We start from the raw sequence: 24472 nt of genomic DNA on the forward strand, positions 1-24472 counted from the left end.
CTCTTTTTTGATGTATCTCATTGGCTATTTCACCTTTCCAATATACGGGCAAAAATAAGTGATGAATTGGATTAACCTTGCCTTATTCTTCAGTGTCAAAAGGAAAAGTTTCAACATTTCTTCATAATGTTCTCTATTTGCTGTAGGAGTTTTTGTAGATTTTTTTTTTTCAACGTTTATTTATTTTTGGGACAGAGAGAGACAGAGCATGAACGGGGGAGGGGCAGAGAGGGAGGGAGACACAGAATCGGAAACAGGCTCCAGGCTCCGAGCCATCAGCCCAGAGCCCGACGCGGGGCTCGAACTCACGGACCGCGAGATCGTGACCTGGCTGAAGTCGGACGCTCAACCGACTGCGCCACCCAGGCGCCCCTAGATATTCTTTTATCACTATAAGGAATTTCCTTCCTATTCCCAATTTGCTGTTTTTACTAATATCGTGATTAGATGTTGAATTTTGAATGTAACTTACTTTTTCTGCATGAATTGATCATGATTTTAATCAATGCAGTGATGTTTATTGACATTAAAAAAAATGTTACACCGATCTTTCATTCCTAAAATAGTTATTAATGTGGGTAGGCTCTCTGGATCCGTGTTCATGCAGAGGATTGGACTTCACTTTTCCTTTCTTCTAATAAACTTTGCAGGTGTTGATACCAAGGTTATGCTGCCCTCACAGAGTGAACTGTTTCGTGTTCCCTCTTTTTCTGGAAAAGTTTTGGTGATTGGTGGTATTTCTTCCTAAAATGTTGGCAGAATTTGTTGCTGAAGCTATCTAAGTGTGAGTTTCCTCTGTGGAAGTTTTAAAGATTAAACATTTAAAATATTATACTTTTATAAGATAAATTTTAACTTGGGGCACCTGGTTGGCTCAGTTGGTTAAACATCCAACTCTTGATTTTGGCTCAGGTCAGGTCATGATCTCATGGGGAGATCCAGCCTCGCGCTGTGAGTGTGGAGCCTGCTTGGGATTCTCTCTCCCCCCTCTCTCTGACCCTCCCGTGGCTCATGCATGCTCACTCTTTCACAAAATAAACATTAAAAAAAATTATATTTTTATTTCATTTTGTTTAGCTTTTTTACAAAACTGATTTGTTCATGTCATATGTAAGTTCAGATTTATTAGCATAAAATGTTTACAATATTCTTTTAGGGACTTTTAATGTCCAGAATATCTGTAGTGATATTATTTTTCTCGGTGCTCTTTCTTCATTGACACAGCTTTATTAGTTTAATTCATTTTGAAAAAAAATTTTTAAATGTTCATTTTTTTTTTTAATTTTTTTTTCAAACGTTTTTTATTTATTTTTGGGACAGAGAGAAACAGAGCATGAACGGGGGAGGGGCAGAGAGAGAGGGAGACACAGCATCGGAAACAGGCTCCAAGCTCCGAGCCATCAGCCCAGAGCCTGACACGGGGCTCGAACTCACGGACCGCGAGATCGTGACCTGGCCGAAGTCGGAGGCTTAACCAACTGCGCCACCCAGGCGCCCCTAAATGTTCATTTTTGAGAGACAGAGTGCGAGCAGGGGAGGGGCAGAGAGAGACACAGAGAATCCGAAGCAGGTACCAGGCTCCAGGCTCCGAGCTGTCAGCACAGAGCCCAATGCGGGGCTCGAACTCATGAACCACGAGATCATGACCTGAGCCAAAGTTGGACGCTTAACCGACTGAGCCACCCAGGCACCCCAATGCATTTTTTTAAGAATCGATTTTTGGCTTTATCTTTTTTGTATGTTTATTTATTTTTTATTTTTTAAATTACTGCAGTTATTTCCTGTTTAATTATGTTCTGCTCTCATATTGCTTTTTTTCCCCCGTCAACTGTGGGTTTAAGTTATGTTCATACTACTTAAGGATGTTTAGGTGACTCATTTTCTGATGCGTTTTCTCACATGTGCACTTAAGGTAATAAATCTCTAAGAAGAGCTTTAACTGCACTCCACAAACTTTGTATGATTTTCATTAATGTTCACTTAAAAATATTTTCTAATTTTCATCTCTTGGTATCTGAGAAATAGGGTAATTCCTAAAGTTGTGGGCATTTTCTAGTTATTTGATATGTAGCTTAACTTTTTAGGGTCAGAACATACTATGTATGATTTTAATCCTTTGAAATTTGTTGAGATCTAATGCACAGCAAAATGACAAATACGGTAAGTGGGCCCACATATACTTTAAAAGTGTGTGTATTCTGCAGTTGTTGGGTGCGATGTTCCATAGACATCCAAGAGGGTCAGCCCTAATTGCATTGATCAAAACAATATTCTTATGGGTTTTTGCCTACTTATTTTATCACTCACTGAGACAGAACAGACCACTGCATGCTGGCCATACGATGACTCCAATCTGCAGACTGGGGCAAGAACACCCCCACGTGGTGGTGGTCAGTAGACACTGGCTGGGAGTAGATGGTGGCAGCTGCAGACAGAGAGGGGGAGGAGAAGGGACAGGCAGGCAGGGAGGGAGGCAGATGCAATCACCACTTAGTTGAATGAAGGAAAGAATCACCTAAGTGAGATGGTGTTCATGTTAATTTTCTTTTGCTCCTGCCTTCTTGGTGGTATTTCAAGCCTAAGGTTTAGTTCTGAGTTTCAAATGTCTCACCCAAAACTAAAACACTCATTCTCTTTCTTCTTAGGCTGTAAATAGGGACATTAGACCTTTTTACTGTCCCATGTCTCTTACCCCATCTTCTGTATTTTCCATCGTTTTGTCTCTTAATGGTTCATTTTGGGTATTTTTGATTGGTTGGTCTTCCATTTGCAATTTCTATCTTTCGTGGTTAAAATCAACTACTGATTTCTTAGTTTTGGTTGTATTTTTCAGTTCATGAATTTTCATTTGATTTCTTTTCATAGTGTGTCCTGCCTTTGCTGATATGTTCAATGTCAATCCTCAATGGTCTCTTTTGTCTCTTTAAACATAATGAACAAGGTTGTTTTAAATTTCTGTTTGAGGACTCTGTTATCTGGAGCCCTCTGTGTTCATTTCTATTAGTTACGTTACTAATGGTTTCTCCTAATCATACCATATGTTGTCTTGTCACCTCATGTTATTTTTGATTGAGTGCTAGAGAACATATACGGAAAATTATACAAATAACTTGAGACTTATGGTGGTATCTTTCCCCAGAGAGGATTCACCTGGGACGGCAGTAATTAATCCAGGATGTCTGATGGCACAGCATACCAGGTCTCTCAGATTCAGTTTCTGGAGCTGAAAATATTTGAAACTGAGTGCAGTCTCTCAACCATTTACTCTTCCGATGTAGCCCTTTGGGGTCCCATCTAAAGAAAGAGAGGTCTACCAGGCAATAGTCCCCATGGCCTGGGCTCCTCAAGGCTGTGATAAGCACCGTAAGCCATTCGGCCTCTCTGCTTCCTCCTCTGAAATGACAAATATCTACAGAGGAAAAAGTGGCCCAAACACCAGACTAATCTCCCGGCCGCTGTCTATTCCTGGATCCCGGCGCCGTAATTTTTCACTGTATCTGGTTAGCTGCCTGGCACCTTCGAATAGTGGTTTAAACATATTTTGGCCTATTTTTTTAGTTGTCTTCAGGAAGGCTGGTCAGAATCACCATGGATTTGGAAGTGCCCTCTTTCCTGACATAAATAATTCTCCAAGAAAACTTTCTTTAGCCCCTTACCTTCCTTCTGAGACATCCCATCGTATGCACCCTAAAACGCAAACAAAGCTCTATGCACCAAGATGTTCACAACAGCATTTATAGTGATGAGAAAAAGAATACAAAATGTTCTAATAATAAGACAGTGGTTAAGTCCACTATGGAACATTCTGATGATACAGCCACTGCAATTCTTTTCATGAGGGCTTTTTAACATATGGAAAAAATATCTTAAGCTATCATGCTAAGTGTTGGCTTACATGGAGGCTGAAAATGTGGGCTACATTTTGTTACGGTAGGCCCTCTTCTCTATCCACACTCCTGCCCCCAGACAATCTCATTTACCTCCATGGCCTCAAATATGTTTACATGACTCCAAACATGGATTTCCAGCACTGACCTGCCTTCTGAGCTCTAGTCTTGTATACTCAATTACTTTTTTAAAGTCCTCTCCATTGGGAGGTCTCAAAAGCATCTCAAACTTAGTTTGCCCCAAAGAGAATCTTGGTTCTCTCTGCTCCAAACAAAACCCACATCAGAACTATTCTCCACGTCACACTTTTCCACTTCGGTGAACATACGATCATCTACCCAGCTGCTCAACAAAGCTTTAAAGAGTGATTCTTGCTTCCTTCGTTTAGCCCATCCTCAACAATCCACCCACAGACCCTATGAATTCCATTTCCAACACACAGACCAAACGCAAGCCCGTCTCTCCACAGCCACTGGACCCGCACGTGTCTAAGTCGCCATCATCAGTAGCCCCGGGAATTATGTCTCAGCTTCTGTTTTCCACTGCAATTCATTTTCCACGTGGCAGCAAGAGCGGTCACTGAAACACGTGAAGTGGGTCTTCCCATTCCTCTGCCGAATGCCACTTCCCAATGTACTTCATGCAAGACTCACATCCCCCCGTGGCTTCGGAGGCCCTGCGCGGTCGGACTCCTGCTTACCCCTCTGACCTAGTCACTCTCGTGCCGCTGCTCTCTGGTCACCAGGCACTGGCCCCATTAGCCACCCTCCTGGCCGCTGCCCACGTGAAGCTTGCCATCTCGGGGCCTCGGTGGCTTGTCGCGGTCTTGTGAATGCTCTGCCCCAGCTCTCAGAAAGGGGCCGTCTCAGAAAGGACCCCCCATTCGCCATCTGTATCACCGTTTTCTTCACAGCACTCGCTGCAGTACGTGCTGCCCTCGTTCTTGTTTCATCGATCTGTTTCCTTGCTAATTTCCTGCCATTCTCATCAGAACATAAGCTTCACAAGTGCATGGACCATGTCTGCCTTCGTTACTGCTGTGCCCCCAGGAGACTTAGGCTTAACTTAGGTTAAGCAACTTGCTCAGGACCACACAGCTGGCAGTATGTGGAGCTGAGATCTAACCTAGGGTTTTTCTAACTGCAAAGCCCATGTGTTTCCCATGGAGTGCAACCCTTGCTCTACGTCCTGAGCCACGATCCAGGCAGTTCCGCTACGTTTATTTTCCATGCTTCCGGGAAAGAAGCTGTTATTGTCTTCCTCACTCCTTCTCCTCTAATTAACTACAGCAATTAATCATTTTAAGCATTTGCGGTCTGCAACTCAACTTCCTCATCCACGAAATGGGATCAGTACTAGCACATACCGTATCACTGCCAGGAAGATTACATTACTAATATTTTCGAAGTGCCGAAAGCATTGCCTGGTACACAGAAGGCACTGTGCAAGTATCTGCTGAAGACATGAAGTACCTTTGTGAGCACCCACTGTGCATCCACCAGATATGCTCACGGTGAGGGTGTGAAGGGCCTGTCGATGCACGTCACAGCAGTAAGAAGAGAAACAGGCAGTAACGAGTGCTTACCACCCGGTGCATTCATTAATTTCCACCCTTGGACACTCCTGTGGGTCAGCGGTATCACGAGCCCCACGCGTGGCGAGGAAATGAAGGCACGGAGCTTACAGGGTGTGCCCAGAGTCACGCAGGAGAGAGGCGGGGGACCTGCCACCCTTGTGCTCACTTCAGTCTGTGCCTTTCAACCACCGCGCCTCACACGGCGGCGGAGACAATTACACCCGTGCTATAAAACATCACGCAAACTCTCGCTCAACTGATGTAAAATAAGTGTGACACAGCTGTGTGTAAATGGAGGGCGTGTTATGCTGTTTAAACAACAACAAAAACGCACTTAACCTAGTATTTCCAACTTACGGTTTTAAGTGAAACAGGGATCAATTAATGAAACCTCCAAGAAGTCATTTCCACTGGCACAACTGTCTCTGGTTGTGATGAGGGAAGTCTGATGAATGACTTAATACCATAACCACTACATTTATAGGAAAGACGTACCTTTAAAATTCATGTATGTTAGGGGGCGCCTGGGTGGCTCAGTCGGTTAAAATGCATGTATGTTATACAAGCTAAATCAAATTTATACTGTGAAATATCACCTAAATAAGATCTAACTGAAAAAAATCAAAATAAGTATATTGGAAAAAATCTGTAAGGAAGAGAAAAACATATTATATCATATAACTCAAGGGGGAAAAAGTGAATTTGGAAAACAAGGATCTTTCATATACGGGCCTTTGTGGCTGAAACAATCAGGACCTTGGACAGCACCAAAAAAAAAAAAAAAAAAAGTGCTCCTTTCCTGTCCCCACCCCACCCCCTCCCCCCACCCCCAGACTGGACTGGATTTGTATTAGATTTTAAACGTTAGGATTCTTTTGCATTAGATTTCAAATGTTAGGTTAAATGTCAACTTCTCTGCATTTTACAGTTCTGTCTTAATTTTAATGACTCTCATGTAGAAACTGTTTCCTTTACGTGCAGAACTTACTGATGAGGAACATGTATTTTAAAGTCTTTCTCCTGCAGAGACTGGCGTTTCTATCACAACGTCTTTGTTCATTCATTCAGGGATGGAAACAGAAAGACAGTAATGACATTTGAATAACATTCAGATCCCAGGTATGGTGAAAAGAGCAGGAAATTGATGCCTTCGGTAGATACTGGGCACAAGATACACACACATAAGATGTTGATTTTTGATTTAAAATCGACTAATGGGCAGCCCAAATGACCCCAATCATTTCTCTTTATCCTGTTTTGCAACATGGGCATCTTTTAGCAGTTTCCAAAGCTCTGCGGCTAGATTCACAGGTTCCTGACCAAAAATGTGTCTCAGTATTAGTTTCCCAAACAGCTCATAAGCAAACCTACAAGATGTGTTAAGGTGGAGAAATATAAATTCTTATATTACTAAAATTGTGAAAAAATTGTATTTTTGAAATATCAGCGTCCATTGTGAACGAGTTGAACGAAACCCTTCTGCAAATACCTAGACTCCGTATCAAGCAGAAAAGCCTTCCCCTACTAGCTTTGATAATGAAACAGGCTGAAAAAATGCAAGTGCTTTGCTGGTTTGCTCTTGGAAGCAGTAACATGGTCGCCAAACTTGCTGTGGCCATTCTGTCCCTTTACAAATGTTGTAAGGCTGGCCTGCCTTCCTTTCTTCTTCTTCTAAATGACTGATGGAGGTGGTGATTTAATCCCCTGCAGCATGTACAACGAGGCTCTCAGAATCGCCAAGCCCTTGGGTAGAGGGCAGGGGAGCTGTTGGCTGTGCGGGAGGATTAACCGTCCAGGGCATCCAAGCAGCCACAATGCAGCCGTCAGCATGTTTTCACTATGCAAGCCCCACATTTCCTAGTTAGAAAACACACAGCCATTACCCCTTTCTGTGTTCCCACACAAGGCTCCCTTTTGTTTATTTGTGTTTGTTATTATATGGCTTATACAGCATGTTTGTTTGATTCCACTGGTGTGCATACATCCATTGAGAGAAGAAGAAAAAGAAGTGTCTATTGCAAACTTGTTAAAAGGGAAAAGGGACTCCCACTGTTTTTTTTTTTTTTTCCCCCTTTGGAGGGCCTCTATTTGAGAACAGGATGTTAACTCTTTGTGTCCCAGAAGAGAATGACTTCTTTGTGCATTTTAAATTTTGAAAAAAGGCTTCTTTACTGATGGAATGTCATAAATGAGAGAAAAAACCGTTACAGATTACCACAATTCTGGAAGTTGACGTTTCTTCAGAAATCGAGAGTACATTAGCACGTGGGACAACTTTTATTTCATTCTGAACATGCTTAAGCTGTTTGTACAGAGCAATTTACGTATGGCTACAAAAAAACTTAGAAGCACTTTATTCTAGAACAATCGGTATTTCTGTAAAACTTCTGGCTGGGTGTTCGTTGTTTTTATTTTGGAAGATTCAACAGGGACTGTGCAAAATCTAGACAGTTTAGTAACATGGCTGTTCAAGAACGTTTTAGGCATTCGTACGTGACCTCCCTCTGGAGCTCTCTGCTGGTTACATCAATGCTCTGGGCGGCCTCAAAGATTTCAGTGCTCGTTTAACCCAGCTCCACCTCTAACAGGAGTACGTGTATAGAGAGAAAAGGACAGAAATAGACAGATGTAGGTCAAGCTAACTCCTGGTCCCCAAAACTACTTTTGCAACTCCGGAGAGTGGAGCCGTGGCTGAAACGTGGAGTGGCTTTAGGAGACAGTGCCTCTGAAACTGAATGAGACGTGGACGTCCCTTAATCCTGTGGTCCTAGGCACAGAGTGCCCTTCACGGAGGAGGCATGAAAGTGGGTAAGAGGCAGGCATGCGCCTGTGAGAACAATGGGTCTGGAGGTCTAGCTCCCCGGGGGATTTGGAAAGAGAAGAGTTAATGGCCCTCACGCTCTCCCCACTCACTCCCTGTATCGCCCACAACGTTCCAAAGGGCTGGGCTCAGTGACAGCACAGCCCAGTCCCTAAAATGAAGAGGGAGCTTCTCTATTCTTCAGCATCTCTCGAATTAATTAGCTGGAAATGAGTCTTGTCAATGTTTTGGAAAGGCAGAAAGGGTGAAAAGAGACTGCTAGAATTAATCACAGTGAGAAACCTACTTCAACTGCCTGCCAGAGTTCAGAAAACCCAACGAGCAGAGAAGAAAAGTAATCAGGCCGACCCGCCATCTGAAGGAACAAATGGAATCCGAGCAAATGCCCCAGTCTTTGCCGAATAAGGGATACGCCCTCCAGGAAAACAATTTATTATCTGCCGCCACAGTAAGTACAGTATATGACTTCAATGCACACTGTATCCATGGGGACAAAGGAAACCGAACGGTTACGTTTCTAAAGCAAAGAGACCACAAAATACTCAAGTTACTTTCACTTTCGAGCTCATACACATCTAACTCTATTACCTAAGATTCATGGATGCCTGAATTTGTACTTAACAAATCTTCAAACACTTGCAATGTTATATACTGCAGAAGATGGAAAGTCCGTGAAACAGATTCCCAAAATTCAGATGCTTCAATGGACAGTTCGTTCACTAAGAGAAAAAAAAAAAGAAAACAAAATTGCAGATATAACGGATCTATTTATAAGAATCACCCAAGGGAAAACACACACACACACACGCGCGCGCGCACACGCACACACGCAGGCACGCACACAGCTGAGGGAGGGACCTGAAACAACCCATTCCACAAGACAAAGGGGGCTTACCTGCATCGGCTGCCTCGTCAGGAAAACCCAATTGCCGTCAGAAACTTTTAGACCGCACAGAAATTTTGACATGCTTTTTGTGTATCTCCCCCCAGACGAGTCGGAACTTCTCATTTTTAAGAAAATGGCAGCTTAAAGCTTGACCAAAATGTTATTTGCGATTAAATTGAGGGCTTTCTTGGCCATCTGAGAAGGCAACACGCTCCCATCCGGGTTTTCGGGAAGAAGCTCTGCCCGTGGGCAAGGGAACAGGGGGTGGGGGCTGCTTTGCACAAACCGGCTGCTCCCCCGGCATACTCACCAGCGGAGGCGTGCCACTGGTGGATTTCAGAATCAGCCTGTCACCCCTCTTTTCAACTTCCAAACCCATCTTTTTGAGCAGGGAGGCGTCGGCCAGCCCCTGCTGTTCCATCTTCGCGATCAAGTCTTGGTTCTGACTGTTGTCTTCTGTAAGGTTTCGGATGGCATACACCACCCACTGGGTCAGGACTGGAAGTGGGGTGAAGGAATCTGCCAACACATTTTCCCGGTTCAGGAGTCCACACGAGCACTACTGGAAAGGAGGGGGACGAACCCGGCACTGGCGAACGAGCTCCTCCTGACCATGTGTCACGAGCAACCCAGAGGGGGAACTGATTGAACAGACGTGACACAGGAATCGTACAGGTATGTCCCACGTGCGTGTGCATGTGTGTGATATCCAACAACGGGCACACAGACGTACTTACTTAACCAAGACCCGTTGAATGGACGAGCGAGCAAGCAAGCAAAAGCTGGAAGTAGCCATGTCTGAGGTCTATGATCACACACAACACACACACACACACACACACACGTTGGATAATGTTACGGAGCCACCAGGGAAAGAATAAGAACACTACAGCATTAGTCACAAAGATGCCAAGTTAGAAGCAGGCGAGAGGACTCATCTTGTTTAGAGCAAGCTCAGTTATAAATAAGAATTGTTCCCTAGGAGTCACCATGGAATTTCCCTCATTCCGCCGCATTTGAAAGATGAAGCCAGAAGGCCTTTGAAGGATTTGCTGTATTTAGTTTGAATACTTGTGCTCTCAAGAAAGCATCTCATCCCCTCGGCCTTGCTGGGCCCCAGCCCTAATTTTGCGTGTCCTGCACAGCAGCCTTCACAGCAGAAAGAGAGCCTATGAAGACGACAGAATCGCTGCGTTTACTGAGGTCTTTTAGTGACCAAGAGCTGTGAAAATCTCAGGGAAGCATTAAGTTGCTGCCGCATGTTGTTCTACAAAAAAACTATAGAAGTTGCCTCGGGTACCAAGCAGCATTTGGCGCTGGGTCCAGGGATGCATCAGAGGTGTCGAATACGGTGGGCCTGGCACCTTCTGTGGTTCCGGAGGGAACATCAAACACCTGGGGTGGGGCAGATGCTTTCTCCAATAAAGAAAGGCCTCCCTGCCCACCATCGGATGGAAGCTGGCAAGAAAAACAAACCCTTTCCCCGATCGCCAGATGTTTCCTGTGCAGGCATTTCTGGTGTCAGAATGGGGGCATCTGTGCCCCCAAATTGTATCAGGCTCTCCAGTCTGAAGGGTCAACACTTCTGACCCTGTCCCAGCTCCCAGCATAGTGGTGAGGCTGGTGCTCAGACATTTCTAGCTCCCTCAACTGGACACAGGAAGCCACAGAGAAAGGCTTCAATATGTATAAAGGCTCTTTCTTGTAGTGTTTGGGAAAGAAAGTGAATCAAACGGTTTCCCTAGTTCGATAAGCTAAAGTAGGGGCATCAGGGTGGCTCAGTCGGGTAAACGTCCGACTTCAGCTCAAGTCATGACCTCGCGGTTCCGGGGTTTGAGCCCCGCATTGGGCTCTGTGCTGACAGCTCAGAGCCTGGAGCCTGCTTCGGATTCTGTGTGTCCTTCTCTTTCTCTCTGCCCCTCCCCTGCTTGTGCTCTGCTCTGTCTCTCTCTCAAAAATAAACATTGAAAAAAAAAAAAAGCTCAAAGCAAAATGGTAAAAAATCGGCTTGTCCACCAAAGTCAGACAAACCAAGGCATGGAAAACGTGGCAGGTTTATGTTCAGGATGTGTCTTCTTGGGGTTAAAGGGTTGCTCCGTCCCCGTCCCTCTGACACACCCACGCTGGCTCACAATCCTGACAAGGTCTTGGAGTTCCTCATGGCCTCTGCGCTCCCCTGCTCACAGACAGTCCACACCGGCCCACCTCTCCCGGAGGCGGCCTCGGGCAGTGCCGAGGCTGAGCAGACGTCTGCTCGCCTCTGGAGGTTTATCATCAAAACCACTTGTGAGTATAAATGACTAACCTGTTCCAGACGGCACAGAACAGGAATTGTGGACACCCGGCTGATGCTGATTCTAGAATTAGTCGTCCCCCTTTGGTGGCAGAATGCCCTTTTGCCACTTATCGGTCATCCTTCGATGACAAAGCCCAGGCCCTTTACAGGGCTGTATTTCCTTTCTGGAGATCGAGTCCGTACAAACATCCAGATGCATAAAGGCCTAAATTAGAATTTCCGCCCCTTTTCCACAATCACCGAACGGCCCCCCCCCCCCCAACTCTGCGCCAGTATGAAGAATAAAAATGAGAATCCTGGGTGACAAAACTTCTGATGTGTTAGTGAATTTCTGAACAATGAATTGTTTGCCGCAAGTACTTTCTCATCCAGAATGACCTCATTCTACAAACTCCTCACTTTTTGTACCAAACGGGGGGGGGGGGGGGCAGTGATCAAGAGACCAGATTGAAGGAGCAAGCAACAGAAGGGTAAATTCAGGCAAGAAAATAAATACATACGCTTGAAGAATTTTGGTTCGTGTGTGTATGTCCTGAGCGCTACGTGATAGGAGTGGAGTACTTCTTTCGAAGGTTTCCTGTTCGTTAATTCACTGCAACAGAACTGAACGCAGGAAAACTGAAGTCTCACTGAGAGCTCCTAAAGACGGGGGCGGGAGGTGGGGCGCTGGCTCGGCAATGGAGGGATCCCATGCAGCCCGGACACTGCCAGATGAAAGGCGGAGCGTCTCTGCAGCAAAGAACCATCGTCCAGAGCTTCAGGGATCAAAGTGCGTGTGACGGGGAAACAACCCCCCCCCCCCCCCCCGTGGTCGCTGGGCACCCTTCTCGCCGGGTGCCCTTCGCGTCCCGGGCTGCCTCTGAGCGCCACGAGTCAGGCGCGCTCACTGTGTGTCTCCGGCAGCTCTTCCAGGTGCACTGCGCCCACCTGACTGTGACGTTCGAGGGCAGGAGCCGCACCAGATTCACGTCTATGCCTCCAGTCTGGCTCCAGGCACAAAGTGAGTTGCGGACTTTGGAAGCCATGACTGTCTGTTTCTACCTGTCCACCCAGACGCCCTGCGAACTCCTCGGGGGCAAGTGTGATCCGCCTCTGTTCCAAGCACAGTGTCGGGAGATGTCTGTGGGACCTCTGAACAAGGCGTGCTAGCTCCCACTCGCCACGTGGGTGGGGCCGCGGTGGCACAGCAGTGACCCACACAGGCTGTGCTTCTCCTTCTGGTTCTTGGTGTGGTTTGCTGACTCAGGGCTTTGCACGGCGGAAAGATCAGATGAAAGAAACCCACTACAAATGCAACCCAGGCGAGGAAGCTGCGTGCGTGGTGTCGATACAGGGTATGGGACAAGAGACACCGGGAGGATTCCCACGTGGGCAGATGAGAGGGCAGATCTCAATCACGTGCGTCGTGGCGAGGCAACCAACGCGCCTTGTGGAAGCGGTGCCACGGCAGCTTAGTGGCACTTCGCCCTGGAAGCGCTTGGAAACGAAAAACCCACGCGCCCCCCATTCTGCACGTAGCAAAAGAGGAACCCAGAGGAGAAGGAGAGGGGTGAAGATTCCCGGCGGTCAGACCGGGCAGGGGCGCTGCTCCTGGCTGGGCCAGCACGACTCCGGGAGCACAACGCAGCCGCTGTGAACTTCTCGAGGGACAGATTCGCGGCACAGCCACGCAGCGGACAACCTAATATAAGAAGCAGTAAAGCCCAAAGCAGAAAAAGCACGTCTGTCTTTTTCTGCAACTGGTGTTCAGGAGGCAAGAAGATGTGTGTGGACGGAGTGGGGGGTCGGGAGAGGTAGGGCCACACGCTGGAGTCCGCTCCTTTGCACACTCTGAAGATCGGAAATAACTGAACAGCAACCCCCCCCCCCCCGACTTTTCACATAAATGTATGTTTCCCATTCTTGTCAATGTGAAATCGTATTTCCTCCTGAAGGAGGATTTCGTGAAGTTCGAACACGGTGCCCCGAGCAAATAGGAAAGGCCTGCTCTGCTTCTCCACCCTCGGTGAGCACCCACACTCGGGGTCTGTGTTGTCCCATCTATAAATTAAATGCCACACAGACATGCTCTCCTTTGTCCCTATTTCCAGGGAGAACGCTTTAGCACTACTGTCCAGGGGCTCTGACTTAATCATAATTAAAAAAACCAAATTTAGCGGTCGTTTCTTTCACAAAATTTGAGTTGAAAAGAGAAAACACTGAAACAAGCCCTTACAAGCGGCATCTCACGCACACGAGCCTGGCTCATGAATATGCATGGCTCTCCTCGTTAGCGGCTCTGAAAGCCCGGAGCCCTGGGCAGCCTGCGCAGCCCTAGACAGCCCGAAGGGTCGCTAGGGAGATTAAAGGGAGTCCCAGTTAATATTCACATTGCCCTCTTGTTCCCTCTCTAAAGAGACAGACAGAGAGAAAGAGCGGGGGAAGAAAATTAAACATCTTCTAAAGTCTAATCCAACCAACACGTGAAGTGCTTTATTGTGCGCCTGGCTTTAGAGAGACAGCTTCTAAAGTTTCCATAGCTACTGCAAATACAAGGCGTGAGCCTGTGCGCGACAAGACTGCCCTGAAAGAGCCTTGCAATCAGCACTCGAGTGAGGACTCCACAGGGCTGGCCGGCTCCTCAACAGGGCACTCTGGGGTCTGGACACAGGCACAAAGGGGACAGTGGCAATGAGCACCCCAGAACTGCCGTGCTTGGGAAGGAGGAGGCCCCTCTCGGGCCCAGAGCCGCAGCCCCGGGCTTCGGAAAGACCCAGCTCAACACCGAACCCTGCGGCCTTGGACAAGTCGGGTGATGAGGTGTTCGTGAGGCACAAAAATGTAGGCCGGGAGACAGTGCGATCTAGAAAATCTCCCAACACGGATGTGACGAACCAGCAGACTGATGTGCCAAATTCACTTTAAAGTCAGAGAATTAAAACACTGCAGTTGGAAGTGTCCGATGAGAAAGGTTCCATGTAAGAAGGGCAACATCCGTTCAGTTCTCAGAATCAGACACCTGTGTACCCCAACGCAGGGCCCGGGAGGACAGGGGCTCCGTTCCGGTCACCGCTCCGGCTCTGTGGCTGGAAGGATGCTGAGGACAGTGGTCAGCAAATTAGGGCCTGTGTTTTTGTACGGATGCAAGTTGACAATAGTTTTTATATTTTTAAATCACTGGGGGAAAAAAATCAAAAGCTACTACTAACTGGTGACACATGGAAATTATTTGAAGCTCAAATTTCAGTACCCATAGCCAATGAAGTTCTACTGGCACTTTATTCATGCCCATTCACTGACCTACTGACTATGGCTGCTTTCATGTTCCAACGGCTGAGCTGTGGAGGTGTGGTGGAGACCGTCTGGCTAGGAAAGCCAAAAATATTTACTAAATTTAAACCTTTACAGAAAAGGTTTGCCTACCTCTGGCCTAGAACACGGAAGGCACCAATAAATATTTGTTGAGTGAATAAATGAGCTTTTTAAAGTCCTGGCATTGAAAGACTTACATTAGTAGGGCGCCTGGGTGGCTCAGTCAGTTAAGCGGCTGACTTCGGCTCAGGTCATGATCTCACGGTTCGTGGGTTCGAGCCCCGTGTCGGGCTCTGTGCTGACAGCTCGGAGCCTGGAGCCTGCTTCGGATTCTGTGTCTCCCTCTCTCTCTGCCCCTCCCCCTCTCACACTCTTGGTGTGTGTGTCTCTCTCTCTCAAAAATAAACAAATGTAAAAAAAAAAAAAAAGAAAAACTCACATTATCTAAATCAAAACAATTTAGCTTATGTTAAAAGATTTTGATAACGTGTGTGTACATACTATCTATGTAATATCTATGATATTTTCTATGTTATAAACCTGTACGTGCACAGCATACATCTATATTTAACATCTTAACATATACAATACGTATATAACAAACGTAGGTACTATATACATAGGATCTACATTTAATTTTTGCTTTCGGGATACATTTCGAAAAATTAATTTTAGACAACAAGCCCATTGATGGCATAGGATTTACGTATTGCCTAACAAAGTCAGCTATTTCGCAGGGCACAGAGCATAAAAACCTTTTACAAAGTTGGTGTGAGAACAGGATGTTCGATATGAGGCGAACCTACTTGATCAGGTTTTCGGGTTTCACAAAAACCGTGTAATTACCCGCCACGTTATAATATTAAGGTTTTTGTAATACGAAGCTACGGTTCTGCTAAAGATCAGGATGCTTTCAAACGACTTCCGTATCTAAACTGGTATCTTCACGGAAGTGGTAAAACTGAAGAATCTTTCAGAGTGCCAAGAAGTGGCTCAGTTTAAAATGCTTCTGAAAACGCTTTCCCTTGCTAAAAGACAAAATACTTCTAAATATGCCGATGCTGTCAGGCAAAGGACGAGCAGGCACCGAAAGGGCGGCTTCTCTTCCCGCGGCAATGACTTACTTCCGCCTTCCTCCTAGCCACACAAGTCGGAGAACCTGCCCGCGTCGGGGGGTGTCCTGGGGGGCCCCGCTTCCCAGGTCCTCACCAACTTCAGCCCTGCTCTTCATGTACTGACTTTCTGAGGGGAGACAAGTGGCGTCTCTCAAACTGCTGCCCCGGGATCCCTGGGCTCCCCCGAGGCCTCTGCCGGAGGACGAGGACCTTGTCCAAACCACAGAGGACGTCCGAGTGGAGGTGGTGAAGGAGGAGGAGCTCACGATTCAGGGGTTTCTGGAGGGTGAGGGGCACCCAGCTGCGGACAGACGAGGGCCGGCGGTCAGGACACACCTGGAAAACACGGCCACGTTCCTTCCCTTCCCGGGGCAGCACATGCTTTTCCTGCACGGACTGACTCGACCTCCAAGGGCCAACATACTTCCCTTTCCTTCTGCCTTCATCTACCATAATTACCTTCTGCTCTTAACTCTCATTATGTCATCCGGCTAACCCCATGCTCTTCTCCGTCAGGAAATTAAAGCAGAAGTTTCTGCGGTGCGGATTCTATCCGGGGTCTCCCCGCCTGGCGCTGGAAGCCAGAGTGTGCCCGATAACCGCCACAAACCGCCCATCTGGCTCCCTCCTCCTTCTCCAGATTGTCGGCCTATCTGGTATCTGATTTCCCTCCGCACTTCTGTATTTTCATATGAGGGAACATCTGTGGTTCAGGCGCTCCAGCGCCGTGCGGATCCGAGCCGTTCGAGGCTCTGCCGCGTGTTGTGTCCCGGCGGCACCGACAAATGAACGCGTGCGTCCTCGCTCATTTACCAATTACTGGCTAATTGCGAATCCTGAGCGTGGTCACGGGAAGACTGACCCAGCTGGTGGGGGCGGGGGGACAGCTGCCAGATTGGTAGATTACAGGCCACAGTCTGGAGAATATGAAATAATACTTGTGTTTCGCACAAGCTCCAAGAAGGGGCAGGAAGGAGTCATCCCGGAACCACCCCCTCTGCAGGCAGGGGCCGTTTCCTGGCCTCTGAATCCCCAGGGGACTAGGACGTCACAAGAAGAGCCACAAGGCCCAAGAACACAAACTGCCAAATTCTGACAGAGCTGTGTCAGACACTTTCTTCCTGGGCTGAACCCCGATCAGCACCTTCTAGGTGATTCTGGAACAAAGGGTGCATGCTCTGTCCTTGGTAGGCACGACTTACTTTCCGCAAGTGGAGCCTCTACGGGGGAGACCCGACACTCAGCACCTCACGGGCCTCTGCTCCTCTCCCCCCACCTCAGGTGGCTCCGCGTCCCCAGCGCCGTCACACGCGTGCGGACGCTGTCTGTCTCTTGCCCCCCACCCCCTCCACACCAGCCGGGTTAGGAGCGCTTGGTCCTTGACAAATCCCACACGTATAAAGCCCAAGCCTCCGAGATGAGCAAAGTGACACCGGCCAAGTGACGGGAGGAGGAGGCCCCTGCCCTCTGTCACCACACCCGCTCCCCACCCCAGAAGCTCCTGCGGCCGAGTGAGGGCTGCGTGGGTAGCTCACAGCCGCGGGGTTTTGGAGGTAAAGGCTCCGAGGGCACCGCGACCAATTTCGTGCATGACACAGTCTGGAATCACTTGACTCACCACTTGAAAGCGCAGTGTGGCACGGGGCGGTCAGAGCGAGGCGTCCACATCCCACGACAGGTCTCGGGATCAGAAACGGCCACCACCACTTCTAACTGAAACCACACTAAAGGCTTCTGGGGCCGTGAAGCGGTTCCATGTGCATCTGGGGCCGCACTCCAGTGTCACCTCCGAGACGCCGGGTGAGCCCCCGCGTGTCCCATCTCAGCGGCGCCTGGCACGTGGCGGGCACGCAGCACGCGCTCGGTAAGCAGCGCAGGAAGAACCCCCACCCCCAGGGCCCATCACGCTGCGCGCCCCCCTCCCCGGGCCCCCCTCCCGCGCCCCTTCTCAGGCTGTGGTCACGGGGTGAACCGGACCCCTCCCACAGAACGGGTGATCACCTGTGTGCCGGGACCGCCGGCTTCGTCCCCGCAGCTCCTGGCGCGCGGAAGGAGAGACGCTTTCAGCGTCCGCGGGACGAATGCCCCCTGCCTGTCTTCTACCTACTTCGAAGCTGTTCCAGGGCAGGTGGGCCGTGAGCGAGAGGTTACTGAACGCACGAGCGCGGGGGCCCATCCCCACACGAAGTCAACCCTCGCGCTGCAGGGGAGCGTTCGTCGGGGAGATGCACTCTGGACACGACAAACTCCTAAAGACACCGTGCCGCCCTGGTGCTGCGATCCCCGCTCGGGGCCGCGGCCGGAGACCGCGTGGAGCCGCCTGAGATGGCCCGGCCCCCGAGGACGGAGCAATCATGAGCGGAAGCCCGTGGTCGCACAGCAGAGACCCCCCCGGGAGGCTCCAGGCCCCGTCTGCCAGGCAAGAGGACGTCCGTAAAGTACCGTGTGCTCTCTGGGATAAAGGAATCGTCGGGTGAGCAGCAGTGACCTTCTCCGCAGGGACCCCGCGGTAAGCAAGGCTTTGCGAGAGGAACCGATTCCAGCGCCTCTCACAGGAACCAAGACCGTCCGCGTATCTGCACGCAACAGTAAGAGCAAGCGCAATAAACGTGACGGCGGCGGCTGTGACACGCCCGGGACACGTCGGGGCTGTTCCAGGACCCGGAGCAAGCATTCCGTCCTCAGGATGCACTCTGCAGCAGGTACCGTCACCCTCCTTTTACGGACGACGACACAAGACGCCGGGGCTCACGCTGGTCCGCGGTCACGCACCCTCAGGTGGCTGAGCCAGGGTGGGAGGCGGGCTCCGGCACCCACCCTCGCGACCACCGCGCCACCTACTTCCGAGCACTTGTCCGGGAGCGTGGCCGACGAGGAGGGAAGTGGGGGCGGCGGGGGGAGCAGGCGGACAGAGCGGTTCTTCCTGTGGCTCAGTCTAACCGCAAGCCTCCTACCTCTGCCTCCAAGTCAGTTAAAGGGACGGTGGGTCTGATGATGCTTGAAGTAAGGTCCCTTTCTCTTCAAAGCATCCGAAGGACAAAATAAGCTTCAGAGATTAGAGCGACTACCTCTGCGAAGCACCCCTGGAACTAGCTGACGGACAGTTCAAGGAGAGCCAGCGGCTTGGTCGGCCACGTGTCTGACTCTTGGTTTCGGCTCAGGTCGTGACCTCACAGTTGATGAGATCGAGCCCCACGTTGGGCTCTGTGCTGACACGGTGGAGCCTGTGCGGGATTCTCTCTCTCTCTCTCTCTCTCTCTCTCTGCCCCTCCCCTGCACACATGCACGCGCGGTCTCTCTCCCCAAATAAAGAAATAAACATCAAGAAAAAAACAGTTCAAAATGAAGTTAGTATTTGGAGTAGAAAAAGTGAGTAGTCTCAACTAAATCACAGAAAATGAGTGTCAGTCTAGCGCTAACGAAGTCCGAAGTTTACGCAGCACAGCTAAGGGTCAGAAATACTTCTAAGAGAGCAAGGCTTCTGTTTCAATGACAGACAAACGGTGTGGGGGTTCTGGCAGATTTCAGACTAGACGAGACGCAGCAGGTGCCCCAGAGGCTGTGTTCACAAACTGCACGTGCCAGGGGCCTGAACACGTTACCACTGTCACTGGTCGCCCGGGACGGTCCGCTCCACGGGTCACCGTGCTGGCCTGTCTCTCCCCCCACCCCCTCCTGACCCCCCCAGCTCCCAGAAAGTCAGCGGTCAAGAGGGGTGGGCCCGCAGACACGTCCGTTTCCCGCCCACACTCCTCCGCCCCAAAGCGAGCCCGTGAGCGGTGGTGTTTCTCATCCTGTGCTGTCGGCTTCCACTTCTCTCAGTAGCAGGGGAACGAAGGACAGAGCACAGACCCGGGAGCCCACTCATTCTGGTTACGGGAGGAGCTCGGCCGTGTCCGTTTTAAAGGGAAGACCACTCGGCAGAAATTTATCACGTGCAACTGCCTTCCACGTTAACTGGAAATAAATACCACGGGCCCGCTGGGCTATTTATATGAAGGCCAAGCTGGCTGCGGTGGTGACGTTAAGTTCTAAGGTTCTTCCCTGACATATGTCTCTCTTACAACTTCTAAAGTACCGGCCGCCTCACTCTGGGGAGAAAAATCTCATTCCGTTATAGAAATCTAATACTCTAATGTGTTTTTCCTCCTCTCTGCAAACAATCTGCTCCTTGAGCATTATACTGGAATTAGCACGGGATTTAGATCCAAACGGCTGATCACACACCCGGCTGTCTGAAGAAGTCAGCCATGATCTAGTCGCTCATCAGCAAATGTGAAGACACCACGCTCCATGCTGGGAAAACAACAGTTCCCAGGATGGTCAGGTGCCTGCCCTTGTGGCATCTACATTCTAGAGACTGACTCACCGGGCAAGGGCAGTGGGAGGCGGCCTCTCCGAGGAGGCACCACCACTCTCAGACCCACAGGCTACAAAGAAAGGGGTGTTGGGGCAGAGGGCTGCGGGCCGTGCACAAGCCCCAAGGCACGAAGAAAGGTCCGGGGTCACCTCTGTGTCGGGAGGGTGGAAAGCAACAAGGCAGACCTTGCAGGGGATCGGGATGCGGTGAAGAGTCTGTGTTTTACTCCAGTACAATTAGAACCTGGGGCAAGAGCGAAGTAGAGAAATCAGGACCCTGTCTCGGGTAGCTGTGTGGAGCGTGGTTTCGAGAGGAAAGTGTGGGAACGGGGGCCCAGGAGGGGTCCACCGAGGCCAGAGGAAGGTCCTGGAAAAGGACAGACCAGGGCTCAAATTCCAACGCGGCCACTTCGTACGATGTGCGACTTGGGGCCAGTTTACGCAACCGCAACAAGGTAGAGCTGGTCAGGTGACATGTGAGGACGGCGGGAGGGGACGTCTGCCGTGCGTCTTGCCCAGCCCCCGGCACACCTGAGGGACAGCACGGGGCCCCGGGCAGGCTGTGGAGCCCCCGACCCCTCTGTCAGGCCGGGACTTCATTACCCTTTGCCTTGGCTGCTTCATCCATTCGGGGGGGGGGGGGGGGGAGGGCGGGGAGACCATGCCCCAGTGTGTCAAATGATCACAGGACCCACATGAAGCTCTTGGGCCCTGGAGTCAGAAAGTGCGGGTTCTAAACGCCAGGCCTGCTGCTCAGGAGTGCAGAGCCGTGGCCAGTCATGACCGTTTCTGCCTCAACTTCTTCTTCTGTAAAATGGGACAATGACAGTACCTGCCTCACAGTGGTCATGAGGTTTCAGTAAAATCCTAATGCTTGGTGTGAAAAAGGCTAGTTCCGTTAGAAACACAGATGGTTACAGGGTGCCCGGGCAGCTCGGTCGGTTGAGCATCCGACTTTGGCTCAGGTCACGATCCCCCGGTCTGTGGGTTCGAGCCCCGCGTCGGGCTCTGTGCTGACGGCTCGGAGCCCGGACCCTGCTTCGGATTCTGTGTCTCCCTCTCTCTCTGCCCCTCCCCGCTCATGCTCTGTCTCTGAAAAATGAATAAACCTTAAAAAAATATGCTAAAAAAAAAAGCAGCAGCAGCAAGGTGGGAGGAGGAGGCCAGGGACCCTCACATCATTTTCTTGCTGAAAACCTGTTAGGATTTCCTGGTGTTTCCTACCAACACTCCGAAGTGCTTTCGGAGAGAAAGACAGAAGTCGTTTTGATTCTGACATAACCCGGTTTCTCTCAAAAACTGGGAAAATGTGTTGACTTTCTATAGGTGGTTCCGGTCCCGAACCGGGAAATACAGATTGTTATCTGCACGGGGCCATCATTCTGTGAGCTTCCGTAAGAACGTAAAATTAGGCCGCTACCCAAACATGAAGACGAGAATCTCTTGTAAAAAATAAGGCCGGTCGCAGTCGCTGTGAAAAATCCCAAGTGCAGGGTTGGGTCCTGGCTGTCAAACTGTCCTCTTCGGCCCGGCTTCCGTCCACCCGCGAGGCTCTTTCACAGCACGGGGCTGCTTCCAGTTGCACTCAGTTAACCCTGAAGAGAAGATCTGTCCGCCCCTCAAACGGCCCTTCCCGGCAGCTCGCAGGAACCAGTGCTTCACCCCTACCTGGGAGGGAGGTTCGGACCAGAGGACAGAAGAGCGTGGAAAAGGGGACATCTGGAAGTGAGCTTTCTTTTTCTATTTTCTGGATTTGCGCGAGCATCCAAGGTGAAGAAGGGGTGGCCACGAGGATAAGAAAGGCTGAGGATCTGGAGGCCTTCCTTCCCGACTGCAGCCCCCACGCCTCACTCCTGTGAGGCAGGCCCGGCGTTTCCTCCAAGTTCCTCAGGGCCCATGTGGTTTGAAGGGAGAGACACCAGCAGGCTCGGGTCGCGTGCTGGTGGCTGGCGCGGCCCTCCTCCGTCCCACCCGTGGGTCCTCTTGTCGCGAAAGTGGCCTCCGCGCAGAGGCTCAGCCCACAGCTTCCTTCACGTGGTCAACAGGGACTCACCGAGGGGCCGCTGCCGGCCCTCCTTCCTCCAGACACTCACTCACTCACCCGGTAGGGTTTGTTTGTTTGTTTTTTAAATCTGTTGGTTCTAGAAAGTGGTACAGAGAGTACAACACTTCCTGCCAGGAATGACGATCCCAAAACACGAAAGCCAGGGAGTCACCATCTCACGGTGCTGAACCGGCCGTGGGGCATCCACGCTCTGCCCAGACCCTTCTCCCTCACTGCTAAATCTGACCGAGGTCATTTTGGGCAAAAATCCTGACTTTAGGGTTCCCTGGAACATGTTCCCTCGATGCCAAACTTCTCTCAAGTGTTTTACAAAATACGCAGTCTGTGTAGCAATGGCATTTAAGTACAGCAACTGTAAAAAGTCATTTAGTAACATCCTCAACACACCCCAAACTGCTCTTTTTACTAAAGGGAATGCAAAAAAGGAAAAACTGGCAAATACTTAACTTTGTAACAAAATACAAACATCCAGTTAAATGCTACGACTACTTACTAAGCACAGACCATGCGCCAGGACTGCATACGTTTCACGTGGGTGGTCAGTGGGGTCCAAACTCGCCAGTTCTTTCGAAGGCAGACCTTACCCTCAGGGCCTGCTGTGCCCATCAAGTGCCCCAGGGCTCACGCGCGATCTGCCAGTGATGTCGCTCGGTAATGCCATTTGGGGACGCAAGGGAGGTGCGTTACCGAGCACGAAGAGGATGTGCTGGTGGGACGCCTGCCTGGCTCAGGGGGCAGACCACACAGCTCTCATCTCGGGTCGTGGGTCCAAGCCCCACATCGGGCAGAGAGATTACTTGAAAATAAACAGACAGAAGGATCTCCCGGTGACCGGTCAACTTTGCTGAATATGCTTTCAAAGGGAATGCAGACTGCTCTGTGCAGAGACAGGCTTCTGAAACCCCCAGGGGCTGTGTTTGGACACTGTCACGCATGTGAACTTTAGGCTGTTTCAGACTTCTCTTTTCTCTCTCCCTCTCTTCCTTCCTTCCTCCCTCCCTCCCTCCCTGTCCCTTTCTTTTTAGAGAGAGAGAACACGTGTGTGAGTGGAGGAGAGAGGCAGAGAGGGAGAAAGAGGGAGAATCATAAGCAGGCTTCAGGCTCAGCATGGAGCACGACGCGGGGCTCAATGTCACGACCCTGGGGTCGTGACCTGAGCCCAAGTCAAGAGCTGAACGCTTAACTGACTGAGCCGCCCAGGCGGCCCTCAGACATTTCTTTATGGTCAAATCTATACGGGAGACAGCAATTTTCTGAAACACAAAGTCAAGAATTAGCAAAGCTCTCTTTATGCTCTTCTCCATACTGTAGAGACGCTGGGGGACAGGTGCAGAACGACCACCATGCACACATAACGTTAACAGGAAGTGATTTTGAAAAGCGAGTATCTGGTCCATGCAGACAACGCGACGCTCGGTGCTAAAAAAGAAATGAGAAGTCATGGAGCAAACTGGAATGCGGAGCACCAAGTGACAGAAGCCAGTCTGAGAAGGCCACCTACTGTGTGATCCCGGCATCTGCAGGGCACTCCAAACAAGGTGTTAACCACGGAGATCAGAAAAAGATCTGCGTTTGCAGGCAGAGGACAGAGGATTCCCCAGGCCTCCAGGTACTACAATGGGGGATGCACGTCCTTACGCACTTGTCCAAACTCACAGCGCACACGACACCAAGAGCGAATCCTCCTGGGAAGTGCGGACCATGGGTGACAATGACATGTCAGTGGGTGTTCACCACGTGCGGCAAACGTCCCACCCCGGTGGGGATGGAAATGCACAGGGAATCTCTGTACTGTCTTCTCCGTCTTGCTTGTCAGCCTGCCACCGCTCCAAGAAAAACCCAGGAGAAAAGAGAGTAACATCAGGAATGAATCTTTCATGTAGTTTCAGAACTCAAAATACTTCCTCAGGCTGGCAAACTCACCACGACCATGGAAGACCAGTCGGGAGAAATTATTTCGGCCAGGATGTCTAATACGTATCCCCGGAGACGTTCTTTCCCTAAAGTTATACTCCTCAGTATGAGTCTATATCAGTATATAACAGCACCTGTTATATTAATCAGCCACAAGTGTGGCGCAGGATCCTTCAGATTAAGAATCGGTGGCAACAGATATTTGCATGGCGTTTTGTTTCAGGTTTCAAACGCATTTTACGTGGTGTTACTTCAAACATT

The 24472-nt window shown here is 49.9% G+C and overlaps 1 protein-coding gene and 1 long non-coding RNA gene across 7 annotated transcripts in view; both read right to left on the minus strand.

Moving 5' to 3' along the window:
- Positions 1 to 7722: 7722 nt before the first annotated feature.
- The window catches only part of ATXN10 (ataxin 10), a 166517-nt gene continuing 149767 nt past the window's right edge, over positions 7723 to 24472 (minus strand). For 4 of the 5 annotated variants that reach the window (XM_086712011.1, XM_086712012.1, XM_086712009.1 and 1 more), the window contains 2 exons: positions 9482 to 9690; positions 7723 to 9004 (listed from right to left, as the gene is read on the minus strand). In XM_086712011.1, coding sequence (XP_086568137.1) covers positions 9002 to 9004; positions 9482 to 9690 — 212 coding nt within the window. In that variant the 3' untranslated portion in view covers positions 7723 to 9001. The remainder of the gene's footprint in view (positions 9005 to 9481; positions 9691 to 24472) is intronic. The other variant, XM_086712010.1, reaches the window with a different exon arrangement.
- On the minus strand, positions 15375 to 21880 carry LOC147578834 (uncharacterized). 2 transcript variants are annotated; one of them, XR_015253234.1, is made up of 2 exons: positions 17492 to 21880; positions 15375 to 16790 (listed from the first exon to the last, which is right to left on the minus strand). It is a non-coding gene; the product is annotated as an uncharacterized LOC147578834 (long non-coding RNA). The 2 variants fall into 2 exon arrangements; XR_015253233.1 differs by having other exon boundaries at positions 15375 to 17093.

The sequence above is a fragment of the Puma concolor genome, chromosome B4 (assembly GCF_028749965.1).
Source record: "Puma concolor isolate L17-30 chromosome B4, mPumCon1.1.hap2, whole genome shotgun sequence".
In the NCBI taxonomy this organism is placed as follows: domain Eukaryota; kingdom Metazoa; phylum Chordata; class Mammalia; order Carnivora; family Felidae; genus Puma; species Puma concolor.